Source organism: Rhipicephalus microplus, chromosome 3, assembly GCF_043290135.1.
Source record: "Rhipicephalus microplus isolate Deutch F79 chromosome 3, USDA_Rmic, whole genome shotgun sequence".
Lineage (NCBI taxonomy): Eukaryota > Metazoa > Arthropoda > Arachnida > Ixodida > Ixodidae > Rhipicephalus > Rhipicephalus microplus.
In genome coordinates, this window is record NC_134702.1 from 153,060,018 (window position 1) to 153,086,904 (window position 26,887).

Sequence of the window (26,887 nt, forward strand, 5' to 3'; positions counted from 1 at the left end):
TTGGTGAAAGATAATATCAATGAAGTAGCGCACAAAAGAAAATATCAAACACAAAAGAAATATACAAAATCAAGTGCTGAAATGTATGCTAAATGACAAGGCTCTTTAGCCAAACGCTGGTGTCAGTGTTCAATTAACCGCGTAGTTATTGCTTTTCATTGTAGCGATTGTGATTGCGTTCCCACTCTGGCAGGAGCAAATGTTAAGGGCAAGGAAAGCAGAGAAAAGAACATGTAGAATACTCGAACCAACGAAAATTTATAACTGGAAGAATGAATGTATCAGTTAGTCATTGGTATCATTCTCTAAACGAAGCGTGCCTCAGGCTATAATGCCTAATGCCTTAGAGTATATTAGCATATTATTGAAATTTTAAACCAACCAACTTTATGTCCGGTCAATTTTTTCTTGTAGTCTTGATCACACATCACTACTGACACTGCACTCGTGCTTGCTGGTTTACTTTGGTGGGTCGTTAGGCGATAAAGCAGGAAAGCATATAGGCAAGCGCTTGTGTTTGCGTCAGTTTCATCTTTTCGTGAATGGGTATTTTGTGTGCTACCTCTTCCTAAGGAGTCAAAGTCAGATGTACGCATGGTTGCAGCTTTATAGCTATGGCTTTCAGCAAGTTAGCCGGAAGAATTTGGTGCTATACTTTTCCCTTGCCAGCACAGCAGAGCTGGAGACCAAGAAGGCCCATCTACTGCGCATCAATTAACCACCAGTCTCACATTTGGCTCGTACAAAGGCTAAGATAGAAAAGACAATTCCGGAGTCTCCACTATTCTACTGTCAGAATCGGAACGGGGTTTTTATGATTTGAAAGTGAGCCGTTTTGTTTTCGAATTCCCATTTGCGTGGACAGTAATTCAGCTTGTAAGTTCTGCAATGGAATCTAGCACTGTAGGTTACAGATATAGCATTTCTTTTAAAACTTAGTAACCTTATGCAAATATATTTGCCAGTAGGCCCACGTTTCACACAGCGACAAGTTCCACGTAAGAGAATAGGAAACTATTTTCTTTCCTTTTTTTGCCTCTATTTTTGTGCATCCTATCTTCTACATCGTAAGAAAGAAACGAAATTAATGTTTTTGTTTCAGATAACAGCGCACATATTGTTTGCTGTGTACTTATTTACTTAGGCGTTCGTAGGTTTCTCTATAGGGGAGGGGGGCGAATATTTGTTGCAAAACCTCCTCTCAATCATGTCTTTGACCGCCTTCGTGCCCCCCTCTCCCCTCCTCGGTTGCACGCCTCCAGACAAACTTAAGTTTGTCTGGAGTCACCCCTTCTAGATTTTTTCATTTCCAGGTATCATCAACATCGCTCTCTATGACTTTGATGTATTGATGGCAGCGTGCTCATCATTCATGTAACCAGCACTGATTTATGCACCTAAAGATTGATGCCCCGCCGCGATGGTCTAGTGGCTAAGGTACTCGGCTGCTGACCCGCAGGTCGCGGGATTGAATCCCGGCTGCGGCGGCTGCGTTTCCGATGGAGGCGGAAATGTTGTAGGCCCATGTGCTCAGAGTTGGGTGCACGGTAAAGAACCCCAGGTAGTCAAAATTTTCGGAGCCCTTCACTACAGCGCCTCTCATTATCATACGATGGGTTTGGGATGTTAAACCCCACATATTGTTGCGGGTTCGCGGCTATGCAGCTATGCGGGCGGTGCGAAGAAGAAGACGACGACGTTGGTGGGCTGTTCAAAAAAAATACACAACGGCTGCCATCTTGACTGCTGGAGTACTTTTCTACTCTAAAGTAGTAAATACATTCGCAACATTTTTGGTGGAGGTGCTGGGTACGACGCAAGACGGAACTTCGAAGCGGACGTGTTCTCGACTGCCCGACCATGGCAACAGAAACCAATTCTGCCGCTCCTGTTTCAGCCGCGACTCCGGCGCAGCCTGTACAGCCGGTCGTATTGACGCAACCGCGCGACCCTGGCAACTTCTGCGGCACCGACCATGTTGACGTTGACGACTGGATTCCGAAGTTCGAGCGGTTTGCAGCAGTGTACCGGTGGGACCCTACGATGATGCTCGCCAACGTTGGCTTCTATCTCTGCGGAACAGCTGGCGCGTGGTTCGAGGCTCATGAAGCGGACATAACCAGCTGGGATACTTGCAAACAGAAGCTTCGTGACCTGTTTGGTAAGGCCGTCGGACGCCAGCGGGCCGCTTCTAAAGAACTCTCTGGTCGGGCACAAACTACGACCGAATCATATGTCACCTACATCCTTGACGTTCTCGCCCTTTGCCATCGTGCCGACCCCAACATGTCCGAGGAAGACAAAGTAAGCCATTTACTTAAAGGCATTGCAGATGATGCTTTCAACATACTGGTTTCCAAAGACTGTTCCACCATTGATGACATCATCAAAGAGTGCCGCCGATTCGAAGAGCTGAAGAGTCGCCGGGTCGCCAAGAATTTCTTGCGACTTCCGAACACGGCCGCTACGTCATCTTGCGAGGACCTTCAGCCGCCATGCAGTCAACCACATAACAACGAGAGTGTAGTTCGCATCGTTCGTAGAGAAATCGAGGCCGCGTCTCCGTCTTTTCTGACCCGCCCATCTGATGATCGACCAACGATCTCGTTGATCCAACAGGTCGTGAGAGAGGAGCTGGCAAACGTTGGGCTGCAGCCTGTATGTTCGTTGACGGAACCTCGGGTCAGTACCATAGCGCCTTCTCCTGCACCAGAAAGATTCCGCCGCTATCGTGATCCTGCTCAGTGGAGGACACAGGACGACAAGCCTATATGTTTTCATTGTCATGGTGTAGGACACATCTCCCGCTACTGTCGTTTCCGCACGTATCCACCTCGGTCGTTTCCTGGCTATCGACGTGACGACAACCGCCGGCCCCTGCAGTATGGCGCTCGTGACGATGGACCGTACAATGGCACTCCTGCGACACCAGTCCGCCGGTCCAGCCGTTCGCCGTCCCCGCATGACCGTCGCTCCAGGTCACCTCAGCACCGCCGCTATTCGTCGCCCCACCCTAGTGGACGCCCTTCTTCGGAAAACTGAGCAATGCAGCTCCCGGAGGTGACGCTGCATTGGACTCCCGACCTGAAAACCCTCTGCTGACCTTGACTACGGACAAGAACCTGCTTGATGTAGAAGTGGATGGCCTTCCTGTTACTGCCCTTATTGACACCGGCGCACATATTTCAATTCTGAGCTCTGACCTCCGTGCACGATTAAACAAGGTCCTTACGCCGCCAGAGTCCCTATTTGTACGTGTCGCTAGTGGAGCGACCCCGGCTGTGCTCGGAATGTGCACCGCGCGTGTGAGATTCGCCGACCGCCAGACGTCCGTTCTATTCCATGTTCTCGCTCACTGTCCACATGACGTCATCCTTGGACTCGATTTTTTGTCCGACCACTCCGCTGTAATTGACTGCTCAGCCGGCGTCGTGCAACTTGACTTGCCTGCGGCCACCGAAGAGTCGAAGATGTTACAGAACAAGCTTTCGTGCGCTGAGTTTGTTCGCCTCCCACCCCAAGCCCTAACTTGTGTCACAGTTGAACCATATCCCAGTGTTCCGGATGGGGATTACGTGGTCTTTCCCTCTCCCGGTGTTTTACTGGCCCGCAACGTTTCCTCCCCGTACACCATATTAACTGTCACAGCGAACAAGACGTGCCTTCCTCTTCTGAACTTCGGACTCAGCCCTCAAATCCTACCACAAGGCATTGTTCTCGCCACTCTTTCACCGTCACACGAGTGCCAGATCTCATCAGTGTCACGTGAACTGGCCACAGTCGCCTCCCCGAACCCGCATAGCACCGACGCAGCCAAATCTACACGGCTCAACAATGTAACTAAGATGATTGCCTCAGACCTGTTGCCGTCTCAGGTCAAAGACCTCACTGATCTTCTCACGAGCTATTCGGACATATTTGACTTTGACGGTAGGCCCATAGGTCAAACATCGCAAGTCAAACATCGCATTGATACCGGTGATGCAGCTCCAATTCACAGGCGTCCCTATCGAGTGTCACCATCAGAGCGCCAAGTTATCCAACAGGAGGTGAATAAGATGCTCACAAAAGGCATCATAGAGCCCTCATCGAGTCCGTGGGCGTCCCCTGTAGTCTTAGTTAAAAAGAAGGACAATACCTGGCGTTTCTGCGTGGACTATCGGCATTTAAACAAGGTCACCAAAAGGGATGTCTACCCGCTTCCTCGTATTGATGATGCCCTGGACTGCCTTCATGGCGCAACCTATTTTTCTTCGATAGACTTACGCTCCGGTTACTGGCAGATCGCCGTGGACGACCTCGACCGGGAGAAGACCGCCTTTGTAACGCCTGACGGTCTCTACCAATTCAAGGTAATGCCGTTTGGCTTGTGCAATGCGCCGGCGACGTTCGAGCGGATGATGGACACGCTTTTGCGCAGCTTTAAATGGTCTATCTGCCTGTGTTATCTGGACGACGTGATTGTGTTTGCCCCAACCTTTAAGTCTCACCTCGAGCGCCTTTCCTCAATTCTTTCAGTATTTCGAGAGGCTGGGCTCCAACTTAATTCTTCGAAATGCCATTTTGGGCATCGCCAAGTTACTATTCTAGGGCATCTCGTTGACTCCTCCGGCATCCGCCCCGATCCCGACAAAGTCCGAGCTGTCCTGGATTTTCCTGTACCGACTTGTGTCAAGGACGTTCGAAGTTTTGTGGGCCTATGCTCATATTTCCGACGATTTGTCAGAAACTTCGCAGAGGTCGCACGCCCCCTCACTGATCTTTTGAAGAAAGATGTACCATTTGAGTGGGGTCCTGATCAAGGCACGGCCTTTTCCCAGCTCATAACACTTCTGACCACGCCACCGATTCTCGCCCACTTCGACCCGTCTGCTCCAACCGAGGTCCGCACTGATGCTAGTGGCTACGGTATTGGCGCGGTTTTAGCCCAGCGTCAATCCGGTCACTATCGAGTTCTTGCGTATGCCGGCCGGCTCCTTTCTCCTGCCGAACGCAATTACTCTATTACGGAACGCGAGTGCCTGGCCCTTGTATGGGCAGTTGGTAAATTCCGCCCCTATTTATATGGCCGGCCTTTCACAGTTACCACTGACCATCACGCTCTATGCTGGCTTTCAGCCCTCAAAGACCCAACGGGGCGCCTTGCTCGTTGGGCTCTGCGCCTCCAGGAATTCACATACACAGTGGTTTACAAGTCTGGCCGTTTACACCAAGACGCCGACTGCCTCTCTCGGTACCCCGTTGACGCTCCAGATCTAGTAACCGACGAAGCGTCCATCTCTATTTCCTCGCTCTCTGCTTTCGGCAACATGGGATGTGAGCAACGGCGTGACGCGTCCCTACGAGAGCTAATCGACCGCCTGAACACAGGCTGTACAGACAGTTCGCTTCGCATGTTCGTTGTCATAGACGGCATTTTATACCGCCGCAACATGCACCATGTGGGAAACGAACTACTACTCGTAATACCCACTCATTTGCACTCGACCGTACTTCAGCAACTACATGATGTACCAACGGCTGGCCACCTTGGTGTTGCCAGAACGTACGACCGTGTCCGCCGACGCTTTTTCTGGCCCGGCCTCTACCGTTCTGTACAACGTTATGTTAGGTCTTGTGAGTCGTGCCAACGCCGCAAAAGGCCAGCGGTACACCCCGCCGGGCTCCTTCAACCGATCGACGTACCTGCCGAGCCTTTCTATCGTGTCGGCCTCGACCTGCTGGGCCCTTTCCCTCTTTCTACCGACGGTAACAGGTGGGTCGCCGTCGCCATAGATTACTCGACCCGTTTCGCAATTACGAGACCTCTTCCAAGCAGCTGCGCTACAGATGTCGCCGACTTTTTGATTCAAGACGTCATCTTACATCATGGCGCTCCTCGTCAACTGGTCACCGATCGCGGTCGCTACTTTTTATCTAAGGTAATCGACGATCTACTTCGTTCTTGTGCAACCAAGCACAAGCTTACGACGGCCTACCATCCTCAAACGAACGGCCTCACAGAACGTCTGAATCGCACGCTCACTGACATGCTCGCCATGTACGTGTCGACGGATCATCGTGACTGGGACATTGCGCTACCCTTTGTCACTTTCGCTTACAATAGCTCACGCCACGACACTGCTGGATATTCTCCCTTTTATCTTTTGTATGGAAGAGACCCGACATTGCCGTTCGACACGCTTGTACCCAACCCTGCCAACCTGTCCACAGCATATGCTCGCCGCGCTATTAGCACCGCAGAGAAAGCCCGTCAGATTGCCCATCAGCGCCTTTCGGACTCGCAGCTCCGTCAGAAACGTAGCTATGACAGCCACCATCGGGACGTCCACTTTAGTCCAGGTGACCTCGTTCTTCTGTGGACTCCGTCGCGGCATGTTGGTCTGGCTCAAAAGCTTCTACCCAAGTATTCCGGACCTTATCGTGTGCTACGGCAGGTAACTGATGTTACCTATGAAATAGCACCTCTAAACCCTTCGATACCTTCCACATCTTCCGACATCGTCCACGTCGCTCGCCTCAAGCCGTACATCTCGTCCAACACCTGCTAACAAGCGCCGGGTCGGCGCTTTTCGCCGCCGGAGGTCGATGTTGCGGGTTCGCGGCTATGCAGCTATGCGGGCGGTGCGAAGAAGAAGACGACGACGTTGGTGGGCTGTTCAAAAAAAATACACAACGGCTGCCATCTTGACTGCTGGAGTACTTTTCTACTCTAAAGTAGTAAATACATTCGCAACATTTTCAATCAATCCTAAAGATCGAATTTACACAATTTTCGACAGGGCGTCCTAAGCACAGAGAAAGCTAGTATTCTGCTAGCCTTCTGTGACCATGAAGAGTATGCGTGCCACTCAACGTAAGCACAGGCTATCGACATTATTACTTTGGGTGTCTTATGTGTCACAGCCATGAGTTGCACTGGCTGTAGTGAATGTTTCACAAGTAAATTGTTTTTGCTTTTGGGGAAACTGAAAAAGGACTTTAATACAGCAAGTTAAAAAAGTAAGTTATTGCAAATAAAACTGAAATCATTGCGCAATACAAATGAGAACTTGAGCAGTGCACGCGTAGTATTTCTCATGGCTGTTTCATTAAAGTTTTCTTGAGAGCAACGCTGAGTAAGTACAGCGAACAGTTTACAAAATGCCTAGAACGTTCTGCACGCCTGCTAGTGAATAGATCCAACAATTACACCCGGAACCGGCGCTCGACTAGAAAATGAAAATTCTTATTTTAGTCTTTTCTGTGGTGTGTGTGTGTGTGTGAAGGCAGGAGAAAATGAACCAGTAATCTTTATTGGTATTTTATTCAAAGGTTAACAAGATTTCTAAGAGGCCTTTTGTTTTTCCATGTACTTCCGCTGTGAAACTTAATAGGCAATGAGTTATAGAGAAAAGCTCCTGCCGGTGATGGTCTAACTGAAACTATTTTTGGGCACTTTTATCAAACCGCTCATCAGTTGACTATTGTATTGAGTATCTACGTGCTCTTTTCATCTTTAGTCATGCCGGGCATTCACAGAAGGCACTCTTTATGGCACGTGGCAATAGATGCGACATGTCTCATTAGTCTGCTACAGCCGTGTAATATATCTGATCTTCGTATAGGTGGCTTAATACCCACAGCTCAAATGATTGCTTCATTTAACTGCTACCATTGGTAATGTATTGTTGGTACACAATGTGGAGCCACTTGGTTCGCGTAATTGAATGTTCACTGCTGCAGTATTATGTGCGCAATAAACACGTTGTTGAATGTCAGTGGTCATTAAGGCACCTTTGTATATTGTGTTGGGTGACAGCTGCGTTCCTTGTAGCCGATGCAGCCATGCATACATAATAAAGGCAAATTGGGAATGAATCAATGGCTCATTGACTTTGCGCGAATGCAGGCAAGACGTGCTCTACAACTGGTGGTTCTTTGATGGGCGCAAGTGTGTCCCATGGAACTTTCCGTCGGGCGGGTGTCCTGCCGATGACAGCGCCGTATTCCATACGGTCCACGAGTGCCGAACGCAGTGCTTGGGCCAACTTGGGCGTTCTCCGTGTGGTCCACCCCGGGCTATAGCGTGCGACCAGCGCCATCTCAAGTACCCATTCTTTGCCGATTCGTTCACCACAGATGGCCGCCTCCGGTGCCTGCGCTCATCGCCTAGTGTGCTGCGAGATCGCCGGTGCCTGACCGGCGCTAACCAGTTTCACACCCGTGAAGCCTGCATGGTCACGTGCGAAAACAGGCCGACGATCTGAGCACTGGCTAAGAATCTGCTTTGTCCTGCTTGCAATATAACGTTTACAACGGGTGCACTGGATGAGAGTGCAACATTACATGGTCTACAAAAAATATACTTCGAAAATTTTTCACGCATGCGACCATTTTCGAACGCTGAGCTTAAACCAACGCTTAAATACTCGAATTGTCTTTACTTCTCTCATCAATTTCGTCACGTTCAAGATGAGGACAAAGCCTCATCAACCAGTTGCCGTATCGTGTTCTCGTCTGGCTTAACTATCACTGCTTGGCTGGCGTTGCTGACTTGGATTAGGCAGGTTTGATGTGGTGAAAGCAATCACGTTAATATGAGTGATAAAACATTTTAAAGCAGCAAAGAAAAACGAGACGTCACACAATGCGAATAGCGTAACGAGTGGGTCGTCCAATGCTCCAACCAATTGCAAAGGCTTTTTCTTGTTCAGCTATTAACTGTGGCGCATACCCACTTCAGGCATAATTCCTCATCATTGTCAGCCACTGCGTGAACAGCTGGCACAATTTTTTTGGAAATGTTTAGTGGATACTACACTTCTCAGCAGAAAAACAATACATTGCATAGCGAATACCGGCCTACTGCTCAAAAGTGTATTATTAATGCCCTAGTGGGTACCAAGAAAGTCGCAGTAGTTTCCCAATAAGTGTTTTGAAAGACTGAAAGGCCGCTCTTCTAGCTTTGGCTGTGACTGAGCTGCGCCTTTCGCACAGGCCTGGCGTTTTTTATGGTGGTGTTCGTCTTTCCATCATCCTTTTCTTCATCGTCCAGGGTGCATGTACGTACGTACATACTCTATATACGCTGTCAGTACAGCGGTTAATGTTTGTACGTGTTATTTGAATATGTCAGGACTCTTATAAATCACCATTTTGGGCGGCTATCTTGCATGTCCTAGTCTATGTATACTTTTTCTTAATTTTTTCTTTTTTTACGCATTTTTTCTGCCATTTTTTTCCTTGATCCTATTGAGGCCATACTTTTCTAACAAAGCGTATACAAAATCTCGTACTGTCCTTTATCTGCTCGCCTGAGACGGTCCGAAGGGGAAATGCATCCGCTGCGAATATTTTGCCATGTGCCTGATATCAACGCCCACTGTTCACCATATAACTGCCACTAATGCTACTTTCGCTGATTAACTCGGTACTCAGATCGCTTATAACAAAAATTATCCGTGACTTCCGTTCGGTATTTAATTCACTTTATTATTACATTAGCCTTCCTCAAGTATAGTTCACTGCTCCATTCGCTTCGATTGTTACTCATGTGTATGAACTGTCATGCTCTCCTCTATACTGAATGGAACTTGGTTTCCGATGCACTTACACGCTAACGCCATTTTATGCTCTTAGCGGCACTTAGCGGAAACTTTCCAATATGTATATTTCTTCATTGAAAAGAGTTTGTTTGCTTATGAATCTTTCAAAAAAAAATACAGTGAGAGTCAAGCAAACACCTTTTTACGGCTAGAGAGAGACAGAGAATTGTATTTACAGGATTGAGAATAGTGATAATAATGATAATGTAAAGGCTTTTACGTCCCAAAACTACGATGTGATTATGATAGATACCGTATAGGAGGATTCCGGAAATAGGGACCATCTGGTGTTCTCTATCGTGTACTGACATCGTGCAGAACACGGGCTTCTACCACTTAGCCTCAACCGAAATGCAACCACCGACCCCGGCATCGAACCAGTGACCTTCGGGTCAGCTGTCAAACACTGTTCTACCGAGGTGGACTTAATTAAAGAAAGGCCTTCGTACAGATAATAAACGAGCTGTTTTCAGGTCGGCATGAACAATAGTACGCTTGAGAAAGAGAGAAAGATAAGGGAAAGACAAAGAAATTCACCTAGTTTGTAGCCTGTGTTTCCTAGTCTACTCCGGGGAAGGGGAACGGGTAAGAGAAACGAATACGGTGGTAAAAGGCGATTACGCGGGCGAGCGTACGAGGCGGGCAGAATAGTCGCCCTCCCCAACCACCTGGCGACCTAAAAATCGAAGGGCGCAAAGCCAGCCCAATAAATTGACTTACTAGGGTGATGATCAGTGCGAAGAGCCTTCGTCCCCCCCCCCCTCTATTGAATAGAAACCCTGCGTGTGTTTAAATGTTAACATATACAGTTCTGTCTAGTTGCTAGAGCTTACCGCCCTTACGACCACAGTTGCAACGTTGGCGCCAGAGAGATTGCCCAGTACAGCATCAGTCAATTATTTATTGGAAAATAGCTCAAGGAAACATTGCAAAACAAATACAATCATAACCCTGCGAACTTGACAAGTGCACACTTGTTGCGCTGTTATGCGTCACAGAGGTATACGTGAACCCAGCTTTGCACCATTGAGGATCAAAAGTAACAGACAGCAATACTTCGTTGCAGACAAGTTTCTAGATGCAAAAAGAAAGGAAAAAGAGACGGGAGAGTGCACTTAGGTAACAATTTATTTTGAGATCAAGAATTGATTTTATGATTATGCATATCACAATCGCCAACATTGTTCACGCATAGTAACAGTGCTTGAGAGGGATTCACGAAAAGGCATATGGATAAGACAGTACGAATTATTTTCATATACAAATATGGTAACTCTTGCTCGAAATATGCTCGTATAGAATGCGGCTGTGTTACAGTTAGAAAACAGGGCCTGTTCACCTTTGCTGAAACCTGGCGAATTTTGCTTCCAGGCCCAACGCAAACTTTAGACTATCTCGTTTTAAGCTCGTGCAATATATTTTTACGGCTTCCAAGTATTGCACCCATGCACTGATTTACGCCACGTTCACTGGTAGAAGTAAGATGAAGAAAGAAGCGAATCGTGAAATGCTAATTATTATAGGCTATTTGTATTAGCCAGCGCGTGCGGCTGCTCGGGATGCCACGCGGAGGGCCAAGTCCGGCTACCAGACAATGCACTTCTGGTCCGGGTTCATGATGGTGCCGACCTTGCAGCTGAAGATGGCCGAGAACCGCTCGAAATTCATCAGCGGGATGATGGTCCTGCGAAGCAGAAGAGTGCGACCTTTGAGAATATGAAATCGTATATAAGTAGCTCTTTTCAGGCGAACAACAGCTGGGGTTTTCAACACAAGAAGTCGTTTAGAACAGTCCTTTTGGTCACCTCCAGCTGTTGGTGTTAATCACCCTACTGTTATTACGCAAGAATGAGTCCCAACAGTTTTAAACCAAGTTCCCTTGTCCAATATGTCCGAAAGTCCAAGATGTCTAATTACATTTTAGAACTTTGCTACACTACATGAAAATGAAAGGAGTGCATTTATATAAGACATTTGTATATTCGTTAATTCGTATTCGCCTTCTGTATATTTGTTTCAGCGTGAAAAAAAAACAGACTCCATTGTGACTGGCCTAGGCGAATTCACTTTAGGAATCAATATTTTTAAAAAGCCTTTGGGCAACCTTAATATGTTTCTAACAGCGGGAGCCACTTGTATTTCGAAGACTCTTGGTTCACTTCAGTTGACTTTGATATCAAACAAAATTTAGTAGTACGTATTGTCAAGGTGCGTTCCATATGATAAACCTAACCAATTAACTTGGGCGCACTTGACGAGTTTCCTTGTGTTTATGTCTGCGTGGCCCTTGCAGATAACGTGCAGAGGCCATGTGAAAAAAGGGCGGGGTCTAGATGTGCTTGGCTAGGTGGCACTTAGTTCAATTCAGTTGAATTTTATTTCATTTCAAGGATGAGAGCAGGCCCCGAAGAAAGAAGGGTTTGTCACTTGAGGTAAACCCGAGCCTTTCTAAAGCATGACAAGCAATGAGGACATGGGTGAACATAGACCACAAAACGTAAACCATGAACATAGACAATGAACATAGACCATCGAACGTTTGGCGCAGCACATGTGGAAACATGCATGTACAATAATACTATGCGCAGAATCTCTTATACGTAAGCAGCTTCTTACTGCATAAGTTCCCAAGTACAATGCAAAATATGACCAGCTGGTCCATGTAACCACATATTCCATCTAGTCACAGGGATCCTGTCTTACTTTTCAATGTAAACATTGAATTGTTTTGCTCATTTATCAAGACAGTTTACTGGTCTTCACTTTAAAACTTCTGTTATGGTTTTATAAGCATCATTCTGATTTCATAATCCGTCTTATTTCATAATAAAACAGCACGATTCATCTTATCATCATACTCGCGATTTCAAAGTGTTTCATTTTTGAAAGCAAAGCAGAGCATGCCGCCACTTGCTGTGCGCTAGCGAATTTCCACATTACGTTTTTTCACACCTGTATCTGTTTAACACGTCATTTGCCCGGACGCATATTTTACCGCCATCTCCTACTTTTAGTCGCACCGATCACGCTTTCAAAGTCAACCTTATTTTCACCCGTCTGGAAAAATACAAAAATTTGCCATTAACGTTATCAGTAAAACAATAAAATGTATTAGCTTCCAGAATTGGCAATATAACTGAACCTTCTTTGTTTAAATCAGAATCGCTCACGTATTTAGAGCCATGTAACTTTCACCAACAATTGTGCTTTATCCGACGTTGTATTGGTTGTTGTATTGCTTGCCTTGATGTTTTATGAATTTGTGTACCGTATAAATGTGTTAACCTACAATTATTCAATCTCTGCAAAAAAATTTTATTTATGTCCCCCCCCCCATAAAACGCGCCTATAGTAGGCCCGTGGGGTACTTGAATAAATAAAAAATAGAAATATGCAAATGTTCAGGGGGACACAGCAATTAAATAACCTTTATTTCTAGATCAATTTTGATGAAACTTGACAAGTGCATGTATATATGTGAGCAGATTTCAAATCTGCAATTACTTTTCTTGTGTTAAATGTAGTTTTCAATATACTAAATAATTCATGTGCCTTTTGGAGAGCAGGTTTTTGTCTAAACTAAAAAAAGTTACTAAGTACATGAGCATATCAAAATAATCTGGAATCAAAGTTGATTTCAATAATACAAAATGTGAATGTTCTAAACCAGCTAGAAGAAATGTTAAGCAAAGTTGAACACTTGCCAGTGAAATTCTAGCTTGAAATCAACTCGCATACAAGTGTTCAACGTACCATAACGTTTGTTCAAATTGATTTAGAACATACATTTTTGTACCATTGCACACAGTCCTATTTCAGAATATTGTGATACGTCAAGTCACTTTGTAGCTCTTCTTGTTTCAAAACAATCTCGCTCCCCAAAAGCCACAGGAAACATTTTGTATTTACAAACTAGACCTTATACAAGAAAAATAATTGCATATTTAAAATCAACTCGCACATATACATAAGCTCGACAAGTTTCATCAAAATCAATCAAAAAATAAAAAAACTCTTTCAAGAGCAGTGTCTCCCCTTAATTAGTAGTTCTTAGGAGGTGGGGGAGAGTTCGTTCTTATTGAAGCCAACCTTAAGCTTCGTGCTGTGTGAATGTGCATATCGGTGTACTTCTTATGGGCCATGACGTCGCTAAGTGCTAAGCCTGAAGCAGATCGTGGAGGCCCACATATGCCAATAACGATGAAAAAACAATCCTAATTGGAGTATCGGTGGGCAGAAACACTGGCGATTAAAAGTTGTCTCTGTCTAATAAACAGCTATTGCGTCGAACAATGTGCACAAGATAACGCTAAATGGACAGGCAACTTGTGTTACGTGCATGTTGCCTATGAATGATCATCACGGCTATTCATGCCGTGACGGTCATGCAGCCATAATATCTTACACCAACGTGATTTGTGAGTGCGCAAACGTCTGGCAGTGAGAAAACTAAAAGTGATGCGTAAAAGACACTTCACCTTTGTGAGTACTGATATGGACAATGTAGTCGTGGAGTTGGGCATATAAGCGTTTGCATGTTGACTGCCAGCGATAAAGTTTTATAAAAAACAAGCATAAGTGTACTGTTGTAGTCCCGCGAGAAAAGTCGTTGAATTTTACCGTGGGAGCGAAATAAATGCTCAGTGTACTCGACTCGCGTGACTACTCACCGGAAGCGGTTGGGTATCTGGTCCCGGGGGCGCAGGTAGAAGTACATGGAGCGCTTCCGGGAGACCTCACATCGCGACTGCAGTAAAAATATGAAGAGTGAAAAAAGTTGTTCGTAATTGAAGATGTCTCATACTATCTAGACTGGCATAAAAGCAAGAAATTCAGCTATCGGACAATGATTCATTAGTCGACTGACCTTTACACACTATTGGGGAGGGGGAGAGCGGAGGCGCTCACTTCGGTAAAAACTACGAATGCAAGCGGAAAGACAAACAGTGGTGTCATTGTCACCATTTTTACAATAATACGTTTAGGGTCAAGTTGGAACACAAATTTTGTGGTTGTTTATTATTTAGAGTTATTTAAAGTTAAAAGGAATCACTCATTATTACTAGTGATAATTACCTAGGAGAATACGAAGTGTGCAAACAAGGAAGATTATACGTTTCACTGCTATTAAATGCCGGATAAATACACGCGAACAGGCTTTTAAACCGTAATTATGCCCCACGTTTTCGTCCGAATAATACAAAAGCCATCAATCATGATGTGTAATCGTGCATAGATTGATTGATTATTATGTGGGGTTTAACGTCCCAAAACCACTATATGATTATGAGAGGCGCCGTAGTGGAGGGCTCCGGAAATTTAGACCAGCTGGGGTTTTTTAACCTGCACCCAAATCTGAGCACACGGGCCTACAACATTTCCGCCTCAATCGGAAATGCAGCCGCCGCAGCTGGGATTCGAACCCGCGTCCTGCGGGTCAGCAGCCGAGTACCTTAGCCACTAGACCACCGCAGCGGGGCGTAATCGTGCATAGAATGAAAGAAAGTTGAAGCGATTGAGTTCACGGAACAATCTGCGCGCGTTTCTTTTTTTCGAATAGTTTAGTAAAAAATGAACTTGCAAGAACAGCAGGACTTATCTTGCACCCACATACAAGAGCCCGGAGGTAGTGTGCTCTCGTGTAGCTCAAAAATAGTTGTTGGCTGTAAAGGTTGACAATGCTCACCAGGGCGTACGCGATGAAGAAGACCTGTTCCATGGTCCAAGGCTCCATTCCAGGTATGGAGTACATGCCGTAGCGCTCCTCGTACTTGGTCATGTACACCCGGAAGGCCTGTATCGGGAAGGGGAATTTATTAGGCGGTTAGATGAATGAATTATTTTTAAGTCCGCAAATCTCCTACGGGCCAGGTGGAAGAATAGGAGATTAAACCCTGCCCCATGCCAACCACATAAACTTAAAAATTTCGACATACACGAAGGTCAGCACCTGCCCAACCATGGCTCCTCCTGGTACACATACCTTGAAGGCGAGTCGCAGGCCAGCATTGTCGGCAATGCTCGTCTCCAGAGTGTTGTTGACGCTCAACTGAGGTGGAAAAAGACCAGGAACAAACCGTATACAAACAACACGCAAGCGTTCTTGCGCGCACACGCAGCGCATTTGGCACATCCCAGACACACACACATTGAAGCGAAACACACCACGGCACAGCCAAGTTTCGGATCACATGAAAAGTTCAATCAGTCACTCTTGGGCCAAACAAACAGCGTGGCGCAAACATTCGAGGACCATCCGATCAGCATCCGCTATTGCGCATACCTTCATTCCGGTGATGGGGTTGTTGAACTGGTCGTACTGCTCGGAGAGACAGCGGGCGCCGATGATGAACTTGCGGTGGGTCTCGCGAGACCACCAATCCACCAGCTTGCCGTGCTCGTCGTAAAGGGCGCCTGTGGGCCGAAAGTTTGGTACAATGTACTTTGATATCACCAACGCCATGAAAACTGATCAGAGCTGGTATTTTTTCACTTTCGCATTCGTTTTCACTGTATAGTCGCCGTCTTTGTTAGACTCTAACGGGAATATCTTTCCTGAATAGTACTAAATCAGGCTAAGCAATTTAGTATTTTTATTTAGTGGCTCTTCATTTAAGGATCAATTCGTTGCCTCACCTTGCTCTCCGAAGCCGTATGTCAGCTGCTGCCCCATAATGGTTCCGAGGGCACCAAAATTGATGGGTCTGTGCAGGGCAAGGTTGATAATGGGTAATTACATTGCGAGCATGTGTACTGTAGCAACAAACAAATGTCAATACTGTGTACATAGTTATTGTGCACATAGTTAGGTTGGCTCGGCGGCTGTGCCACGAGACATTCGCCTAAACTGCTACTTTTCAACATGCAGGTCTTTGCCGTCGCATTGATCTGCGCAGCTCTGCCCGCTACCACGGCCATCTCGCACGCACCTTCTGCTTGTGTGCAACCATTCTTTGGCCGCATCTCGAGTGCTCTTCCAGCTGATAAGCTAACCACCCCTTCACTTTTGCCAGCGCCACCTGACACGGATTTTGCAACCGTTGCCACCTGGGAGAAGCCTACGTCAGCAACATCAATCGCCACGTCGACTATAAGAGAACAACACCTTGGCGCGCCCACCTGTGGGCTCGGCAGCTGGGCCACGAGACAGTCGCCTAAACTGCTACTTTTCAACATGCAGGTTAGTCAGCCTTTGAGTCATTACTCTAAGAGATCGAACGACTTGTTTTTGGTACTGCTGCCGAGCCCCCAGTGTCTATTATCGATTATTGAGCAGTGTATCGATGTCTCGCGTACCATTCTTTTACTGTCGGGTGACATTGAAACTAACCCCGGCCCGGAATCTAACGCTACACTAGCTGAATTGAAAAAACTCTCAGCAGGGCAATCGCAGCTAATAGCCGAACTGAAGGGTCTAAAAAGTGAACTTGCCGAAACTAACAGTACTATAGCAGAACTTAGCAGAAGAATGAATACCGTTGAGAGCCACTGTCAACACATTGAACCACTGCAACAACAGGTCGCAACCATCACATCTGCTGCCACCGAGACAACCCGTGTAATCTCAGACATAGAATCGCGGATCGATGACGCAGAAAATCGAGCCCGCCGCAACAACCTAATCTTCTTCGGTAGTCCCGACCCAGGTGCCTCAGAATCTGCCCCACTGACAGAAGAAAAGCTTATTCGATTTTGCTCAGATCACTTAGGCTTACCCGTAGTTCCCGAGGATACTGAGCGTGCGCATCGACTTGGCCACCACTCTACTAACCATAACCACCCCATAATTGCGAATTTTGCTCGCTACAAAAGCAAAAAAAAATCTTGTCTAACGGGCGCAAGTTAAAAGGCAGTAACTACACAATTGGTCAGGACTACTCCCGCGCCGTACAAAATGCCAGGAAACACCTTCTTGCATTTGCAAAGCAAAAAGCTGTCGCCTTTTTTCTACATTATAAAACCTTGTTGATAGGATCCGCGAAGTACGTGTACGACGACGCTGAGAAATGCGTTAAAGAAATGAGATAGCAATTCCTACATCACCGCCAGCCATCTCAGCGCCGGAAAGCAATGCGCTCAAGCACTATAATTTCGGCAATTTTTACTAATATACGGAGTTTTCTTCCTAAACGCGATATCGTATCTAATATTGTTCTCTCATCTGGATGTAATTTGTTAATATTTACTGAAACATGGCTTACTGCTGATGTATCTGACACTGAGGTCATGGATGACCTACCCGGTTTTCAGCTTTTTCGCAAAGATCGCCAGAACTCTAGAGGCGGCGGTGTGCTCATTGCCGTCAGTAATACCTTGCCTTGCACCATTGTTCCTACGCCCAGTGACCTTGAAATATTATGGCTACTCTTTCACTCCCCTCCTCACACCATCTTGTGTATGCTACCGCCCACCACGAACAGATACACGCTTTACTGAGAAGCTTAGCTGCGTCCTGGACCGGCTCGCGGCAAAATATACTAACGCTCAGGTATTGTTATTCGGGGATTTTAACTTCCCTCTCATAAGCTGGGCTGGAAATCCGCCTTCGTCACCGAGCAAAAATGACAACGAGTTCCTCAATCTTTGCTTAAACTTCGCCCCGCCACGGTGGTCTAGTGGCTAAGGTACTCGGCTGCTGACCCGCAGGTCGCGGGATCAAATCCCGGCTGTGGCGGCTGCATTTCCGATGGAGGCGGAGATGTTGTAGGCCCGTGTACTCAGATTTCGGTGCACGTTAAAGAACCCCAGGTAGTCGAAATTTCCGGAGCCCTCCACTACGGCGTCTCTCATAATCATATAGTGGTTTTGGGACGTTAAACCCCACAAATCAATCAATTGCTTAAACTTCAATTTAAGTCAGCTTTTGTTGCAACCACCACGCGTCAGGCAGGATTCGGCCAGCGTTTTAGATCTGATACTAACCTATAGCCCAAATAGCCTCTCTTCGATGTGTTACCTTCGTGAAATTAGCGACCATAAAATAATCCACGCAGTCTTTAGCTTTACCTTGCCAAGACAAGAATCGTGCAATAAAACAATACGCTTATATAATAAAGGTAACTACGATGCCATAAACAACGAACTTATCGCTTATTACCCGACTTTTTGCATCGATTTTTATTGCCACACAGTACAAGAAAACTGGTTGATCTTCCAACAAAAGTTTACTGAACACGGTAATAACCATATCCCAGTTATATCAGTACAAGCCAACCACAACAAACCTTGGTTTACCAGGAAATTGAAATTTCTAGAAAATAAGATAAAACGCCTTTTCCGCTTGGCAAGGAAAAAAATTGTGCTGTGGCTTGGGAAAATTATTACGTAGCTGAGAAAGTTTACTTATCAGCTATGCGTCGTGACAAGCACTCCTTCTTTTATGATACCTTACCTTTTGTACTGGAAAGCAATCCAAAAAAAATTCTGGCAAATTCTGAATCCAAGCCACCTTCTGCTGTTATCATTACCGACCATAAGGACATTATGATTCCTGAACAAGAATGTGCCGAGGTATTTAATCTTGCTTTTTCATCTGTATTCATCACTGAACCTGATGTTCCTCTACCTGTACCCCCACCCCCCTGTCCAGGATGTTATGTCAGCAATCGATTTCAGCGAGGAAGGAATAATAGCCATAATTGAAAAGCTTAAATTTTCATCGGCATCTGGGGCAGATGATATCAATCCGAAAGTGTTAAATAACGCCAAGAACATCTGCGCAGCCTATCTCAGATTAATCTCCACGCAGTCTCTTCCGGTAGCATCCCTCTCGCCTGGAAAGAAGCGCAGATCGTTCCAATTTATATATCGGGCATCAAAACATCTCCTCTTAACTACCGACCAATTTCCCTGACCAGTGTACCCTGCAAAATAATGGAGCACGTCATCTACACACATATCATGCAGTTTCTTGACACCAACAACTTTTTTCACACATCTCAACATGGATTCCGCAAGGGCCTCTCATGTGAAACGCAACTTGCCATGTTCATCCATGACTTACATACCAACCTCAATACTAACAAACAGGTCGATGCCATTTTTCTTGGTTATGCAAAAGCATTTGATAAGTTATCCCACCAACGGCCATTACGTAAACTCTCACAGTTGAACTTGCATCCCTTTTCATTGGATTAATGAATTTCTTACTAGCCGATCGCAGTCAGTACATGTCAATAATTCCATTTCCGGGCACCCCCAGTAACATATGGCGTCCCGCAAGGTAGCGTCTTGGGTCCACTGCTATTCCTTATTTATATTAATGACCTCCCTCTGCATGTTGCCTCTCAAATTCGAATTTTCGCTGACGATTGTGTCATCTACCATCCAATCACTAAGAATGCCGATCGCTCTCTTTTACAAGACGATCTTAACAATGTTCAAGATTGGTGCAGCGAATGGTTGATGACCCTGTACCCCAACATATGCAAGGTAATAAGTTTTACTCGCCGCCTACAGCCATTATGCACACCCTACACTATTGCTAACACTTCATTAGAAAGATAAGGTACATTTAGGTACCTTGGTATCACCCTTTCACATAACTTAAATTGGTCACCTCATATAACACGCGTTACGGCCTCAGCCAACCAAACCCTTGGATTTCTAAAACGCCATCTCCGCCATGCACCACGTCATGTAAAACTTCTAGCATATAAGTCCCTCGTACTCCCGACACTAGAATACGCTTCTCCAATTTGGTCACCTCATCAAACATACCTTATCAATGCCCTAGAAACCATTCAGAACCGCGCAGTAAGGTTCATTCAATCATCTTATTCCTATTGTACTAGCGTATCACAACAAAAAATTCAGTCTGGCTTGAACACGCTATCGTTCCGGTGCCGCATCGATTCAATAATACTTTTTCACGAGTTTTTTTACAGCTCACTTCATCATGCCCCATAGATTCTGGCCCCGCCACCGCGCACATCTCTGCGCACAGGGCACAATTTACAAGTTGCTCGTCCCCGAAGCCACACTACGACTTTTTCTGAATCTTTTTTTTTTTTGTCGATCATCAGCTGACTGGAACGGCATGCCCCGCAATATCGTCGAAACTATCTGCTTATCCTCATTTTCCGAAAAAATGAAACTTGGTATGTCTCAATAAGTGTATTGTAGTCACTATACTGTACGTGCATTGTAGTCACTATCTTGTAAATGTATGTAACCACAGTTTTGTATGTAGCCACTATTATGTTAACCCCACCCCTTATGTAATACCTCCCTGCGAGGTCTTTAGGGAAAATAAAGTGAAGTGAAGTTTCCACGTCTACAGATGGCTATAGCAATAAATTCATTGGCATAGACAACACCATTACAACTGTAACTGGTGCTGCTCGTCCACTCTGTCCGAAGCCGTGCAGATGAAGTGAACTTAAGACCGAATGAACGATAGTGATCGCAGCGTGGTCGCATTTGTGAATAGACATACTTCGTTTTTGTTTCTCGCACTTACAATGAAATTTTCGGCCGATTCATCTTAATGTGAGAAGCAGCGCATGAAACAAGGCACAAAAAGAAGCTGTTTCACATGTCAAACTGAACTGTCCTCAACTAGCCCAACCTTTAACTTTGCGGAACTTCGTGCCAACTTTTGCTAGCGCAGTGAGGAAGAAAAAAAACAGGACAAAATATAAGGAACTACAGCATCTGACTATATGGAACACCAGGAGATAGCATGATTCTTCATACATAAAAATATTTTCGACTAATGAGAATGCTTCAAGGCAAGGCATGCTATAACCTACGCGACTCAATCAAACAAACAAAAATAGCTTCAAACATTGCGCACTTGTAAATGCCTCAAGAAGTTTCCTTATTTACCGAACAAAATTTCGACTTAACCTCGCGGAAAGGTAATTTTTCGAATTCATTTAACACACTGAGCGGTATGACAAAAAAACGTTGCGCAGAGCAGAAACATTCATCACGCCCTGCCATGACCTGTGGTCTATACCGCGGTGAACCCCGTCGTCGCACCAGTGGCCTGTGATGCGGGCTCCTCGGATATTTTTCCACTTGTTTGTTAACGTGGTGGATGACGCAAACTAAGATAAGTTGTTTTTAAAGCTCGCGATACTAAGTTTGGTCGAATTCAAAAAAAAGAGAGATGTGCTCAGATTTGGGTGCACGTTAAAGAACCCCAGGTGGTCTAAATTTCCGGAGCCCTTCATTACGGCGTCTCTCATAATCATATCGTGGTTTTGGGACGTTAAACCCCACATATCAATCAATCAAAAAAAAGACTCACATCGTCGCTGCTTATCTCAAGAATCACGCTGAGTAATGAAAAACATGGCTGACATTAGGACACGGCAAGCTAGATGCTTCCGCCACCCGTCGAGCACGCACAGCTGCGCTCGGGAATATCGCGGTGCCGATTCAGTTGGTCGAAATTTTGCCACTTATAGCTATTCCTGGTGTGTAAGCCCGCATTCCCACAAATAAATAAAAAAGTAAATAAATAAATAAGTCCACGTGATGATGAAAGAACATCCTTTTTACCATATCAATAGGCAGTGACGTACATTTATATGGCTTGCGAGGTGCCCAATGAAAAGGCACCTTCATTATTTCATCGTAGTTGTAATTTCCAATTTCCCGATATATTGAATTCAAGCTTCATCTTCGAGTTCGGCACGCGCAGGTCTGACTGTACTTGTAATCAATATACCGAATAGGTTATTCCTTTAGTGTGGAATTCCACACAACGCAGAAGTTCAAGATAGTGTATATTTAAGACTTTATTCGGGGCACAGGCTGTGTCGCTGGTGTTGACGTTTCAACCAGATGGCTTATCTGATGAGAGAGCAGTGAGGCTTTTCGAAATAACAACCACAGGAAAGTCTGCAAAGGAAGGTAGCTGCTCTGACGAAGACAAGGTCCAGTCGAAACGTTGTCCCGTGTGATATTTATTGTTCAAACGATTCGCCACTGATCCCATGGGGACATTATTCATAGGCTTGATCCTCGTGACCGGTTGCTGCAATGACGGGCTGCATCCGAACTTGCTACAAAATTTTTGAAAGCTTCATGCAATAAAATGGTAAAACCTGGCCCACTGCAGAGCTGTGGTAGAGGGTTGCTATACACATGTACCGTTTTAGAGTGCGAAAGTAATCTTCAAAAAATAACACCGTAAAATCCGAAAATATTAAGCGTATAACCAACTTACGGTGTCATGTCCAGTAGAAAAAACGGGTACTGAATGTAGTCGATTGGGAGAACTAGAAGAAAAGAATAAAACGGACCATATTTAGGCGTAGCGCTTTGTACACGACAATGATTTCACGCGACGCCGAAGGAGTTCGAGAACTTGAAGCTTAAAGGGTCAGATGGTGACACATACGCATATAGTTTCCCAGTAGGCTGTAATGTATCATGCTGGATGGGTAAGGCGGGATCCACCTGCGAAGAAATCGTGGCGTAATTTTGCGTTTTGCGTGAAACAGTATTTTTCATTACATCGAATGTAATACGTGCTTTAATAACTGTTGCTTAATGCCAGCAAGATCGATGCTGTAATAATGCTCTGCTCACTGCCCAGCGTTTACTTTTGTTTGGCAATGTTCCTAATCAGCTAGACTTATCAAAACATCTGATGTTTGGGGCAACCTGCGTCTATGCATTATTATCCATTCTTGGTTTGTCTAGGTCCTCAAGTGACTTTCTCTACGAAAGTGATCAGCTGAACGCAAAAGGCTCGCTTGCATTTTACCTTGCAGCACTTGCTGCCGTAAACTGACGCGCCAGTTTAACTATTAGTATATTTATTGAAAAAAGAAAATGATCAAATGCCCTCTCAGAAATTCACTCTCACTTTTTTCGAAGCATTGTATTCAGCCTTCAAATCATGGTTACTATTTACACGACGTTTTTAAATACGATTGCCTGGCATCAGGAGCGTGCGTGCTCAAAATTTACAACAAGGCCCATTCGCGCGCGCATACTCTATCCGAGCACTGACGAACATCCGCAGAGCACCATGCCCACACGACAATCATAAACCCTTTTCCAGTATTCTACGGCAAAATCGGGTATGAATGAGCTTTGTCGCACTGTAAAGTAGAATGTTTGACAAGAACTCGAAGGAACAGCGTGACACAGGCGCACTTTACAGTCACCCAAAGTCCTCGGCTTTCTTGAAGCGGCGCAATCGGGCGTACATGATGCGGTTGTAAATCTTGAGCTTGCGCAGGAGGCCGACGAAGAACTCCTCCTTGCGCAAGTCCGGAACCTGCGTTTATTGTTCAGTGAGGTCAAAGAAAAGTAAGGGATACCACCGTCAGAAAACATGCTTTGCGTCCATGTCCATTCTGAGCCAGACACGCTGCCCACTACTCCACACCTGAAACACGCGTCCATGTTCATGTTGTGATGCCAGCATACGTGCTGTGCTTTACCGTTAAGACAGGGTTTCAAGAAAATATTGGGGCATGTGCGAGGATGATATTATTGCGGGCTTCTTCCAGATGAGCTGAAGAGGTCCTGCCGCACTTTTTAAGCATGGTCAGAAAACGCTGCCGATCTGTAGGATGCACTCCCGTGAACACGAGAGCGAATGTTATAGTGCAGCACATGGCCTACAATTCACAATACATTATCAAGGATCACTAAATATTACTTACCCTTCCCTAAAAATGACGTAAGACGTTCGAAACTCACTCATAGAAGGTCATCTGTCAGCCATTGGCTGATTTGAACATGGCGCACTCAGCCGTTACAGAGATCACTGCGGGAGGCCGTGACTTGTCTACGCGTGCGCGTGCGATCACACTTAAAAAAACCGCTCATTTGAAGAAAAAATGACTCGAGGTTACAAGGCGCGCGTGGCGTAATTTTTTTTCCCTTGGAATCTCTTCATATCACCTTCCAGTGTCTCCATTGGGACGGGTAAAGAGAGAATGCGATTGCAGCGTGGGAAAAAAGTTTGTAACTCCGCTCATGCTGGGCGGATTCTTGAAATGTATGTGCTGTTGAATTTCTGAAGCAATACGCTCTTCTAGTAATTTCATTCTATGGTTACCTAAAAAGCTTTTCACGTCCGCTTTAAGGAGCGAGATTGTGGGCAATGACTCTTCAGTGTTACTGCCCTTCTAAATAAAACAGGTTTTTCCTTATCCTGATCCCCCGATCTCATACCATCCCAAGAGCTCAGCGTAAATCTTCTCAACCAAAACCAAACACGCTTACTACTATAGTTCGTAGTTGGCCTTATGACGATTTAAATATTATTTGCAAGTATTGCGAATGCAGTGACAAAGTAAAAGTGTTTACTGAACTCTACTTATCAATTTTGTCTGCCTGTGGGCGTCGCAGCTAAGGGATAATATTATTATGCAGCTGGTCAGGAACACGAGTCTCGTTAATCTCCACATGTTTACGCTCTCATATTCGGAGCACAGCATTCATGCACTTACGTCCTTGTAGTACTCGTCCAGGTCCCGGTCGCTCTTTATCCAGGGCGGGAAGCCGATGTTCATCTGCAGGTGATGCAGCTGGACGAAAAAATACGAGCAAGAAAAAAACATAAGCAAAAAACACATACCAAAAAAGAAACTGGAGAAACATAAAAGAAAAACTGAAAAAAATGTCACTTGTTCTACGTGCCTATACTTTTCAGAGCTCTTAATTCCTCGTCGGATAGAATAAAAGAAGGCTTCCTCCTGCATGAGTGCCATCTGCGCAGCCCCGACGATGATTCGGGTGCGTTTATCTCTGTGTTCATTGCAGTGCTCGCCTTCGCGTACCTGATGTTATAACAATCATGATGAAAAGTGTTCGCAGCGGGCGCACCTTCTGCCTCGCCCTCTCCTTGGTGTCCGAGTCCATCCAGGTGTTGAGGTCAATGAGGACAGCAAACGCGTCCCGCAGCTCTTCGGCCATGTCGTACAGCTGCGAACGAGCACAATGGTCAGGGTCGTGGAACTGATCTTGGTAAACCTTGTAGACAAGCTTCAATTCAGCGCAATAAGCGATACATGCCTTTTATGAATGAGGATGAATACACGAGCTCCGCAGTGCGATATTACAGTGGGATAATGAACGTGCGTAAGCCATATGTTGTCTTAGATTGTCCGAAATTCGTGCACGTACTTTCCTGTACCGCTCGGCCGGCCGCGAGATGTGCCGGTTGAAGTAGAGCCGGCCCACGGCGAAGTGCAGTAGTCGTGACGTGAGGCGCACGCACGCTCGCGGAATCTCGCCCACGTCCTGGAGCAGGTACCTGTACCGGTCGAAGCGGAACCTTGCCCACCGGAACCGCTCGGTCGCGTACTGGCCCATCACTTGCACGATGCGCCAGCTCAAGTAGTTGGCCACCGCCGAGCTGCGGTCACACATAAGGATAATCGAGGCGTGACAGCACCAGTGGCAGTGATTGGCCGAAGATGTTTACTTAAAGAAAGGTTTCACGCGCTATAGCGATAGCACTTAATTATACAATGTCGGTGGCTTTTCTACGTTGTGTTCGTCTTGTCCCATACACATCTCGTGCGCGCGCGAGTATGTGTGTTTGTGTGTCGAGTTCCGCTTCATAGTACACTCAGTTCACAGTATACATTCAGAGTGTTCTTGTTCCAAAATGTTAGCGCTAGGTGCCTCTCTCCGTTGCGACCAAGAGGCAAATATTTTCTGCATGCTGTATCAATAGGAAAATGGTGAAGTTCATGTCACTGTCATGGTTTGAGCATGTTCGCATCTTTTAGATGCGGAAGCATCTTATACTCGCGCCTTGTAGTGCGCCGTCCGCGCCGTCCGCGCCGTCCGCACCGCCTTAGTTGAGCTAATTCATTACGTCTGATACAATAATCACTCGTTCTCTGCTACTGCAATATTCACGCGTTCATCAAGTATAAGGTTATTTGTTGCACTTTAAAAGCATACATGTGTCCGAGTTAAAACGGTCAAAGTTTCACATTAAATGCACCAGGAAGGTAAAGTATTGGTACGGAAACCAGTAACACAAACATGAGCTTGTACGGTAAAGTTAGCTATTTAAAACCTACGCGAGCGTCGGTGCACACTGAACCATGCCTGTGTATTCAGGCATGTGTCTAACTCTGTTACCAGCCACTAAACTGTTTTAGCGGGACGGCTCAGTGCTCTCCCATAGTTGAGTACGAAGTACTCAAAATCGTTCAACATATTAGATGCGGAAGCATCTTATACTCGCGCCTTGTAGTGCGCCGTCCGCGCCGTCCGCACCGCTTCTCGAACATTCGACAGCTGAAGCGCGCGCATGCGCCGTCGCGCCGTCGCCCACCATCTGTGCCGCGCGCGCTTCTCCTTCGAGA

The 26,887-nt window shown here is 45.8% G+C and overlaps 1 protein-coding gene across 1 annotated transcript; it reads right to left on the reverse strand.

Annotated features, from left to right (window-relative positions):
* Window positions 1–11,171: 11,171 nt before the first annotated feature.
* LOC142803009 (neprilysin-1-like) lies at window positions 11,172–25,934 on the reverse strand. Its single transcript, XM_075888106.1, has 10 exons — window positions 25,689–25,934; window positions 25,389–25,487; window positions 25,013–25,090; window positions 23,717–23,829; window positions 16,224–16,291; window positions 15,871–16,001; window positions 15,571–15,636; window positions 15,274–15,381; window positions 14,258–14,334; window positions 11,172–11,271 (listed from the first exon to the last, which is right to left on the reverse strand). The coding sequence occupies exons 1-10, from the start codon at window positions 25,932–25,934 to the stop codon at window positions 11,172–11,174; spliced, it is 1,086 nt and encodes a 361-aa protein (XP_075744221.1).
* Between the last annotated feature and the right edge of the window lie 953 nt (window positions 25,935–26,887).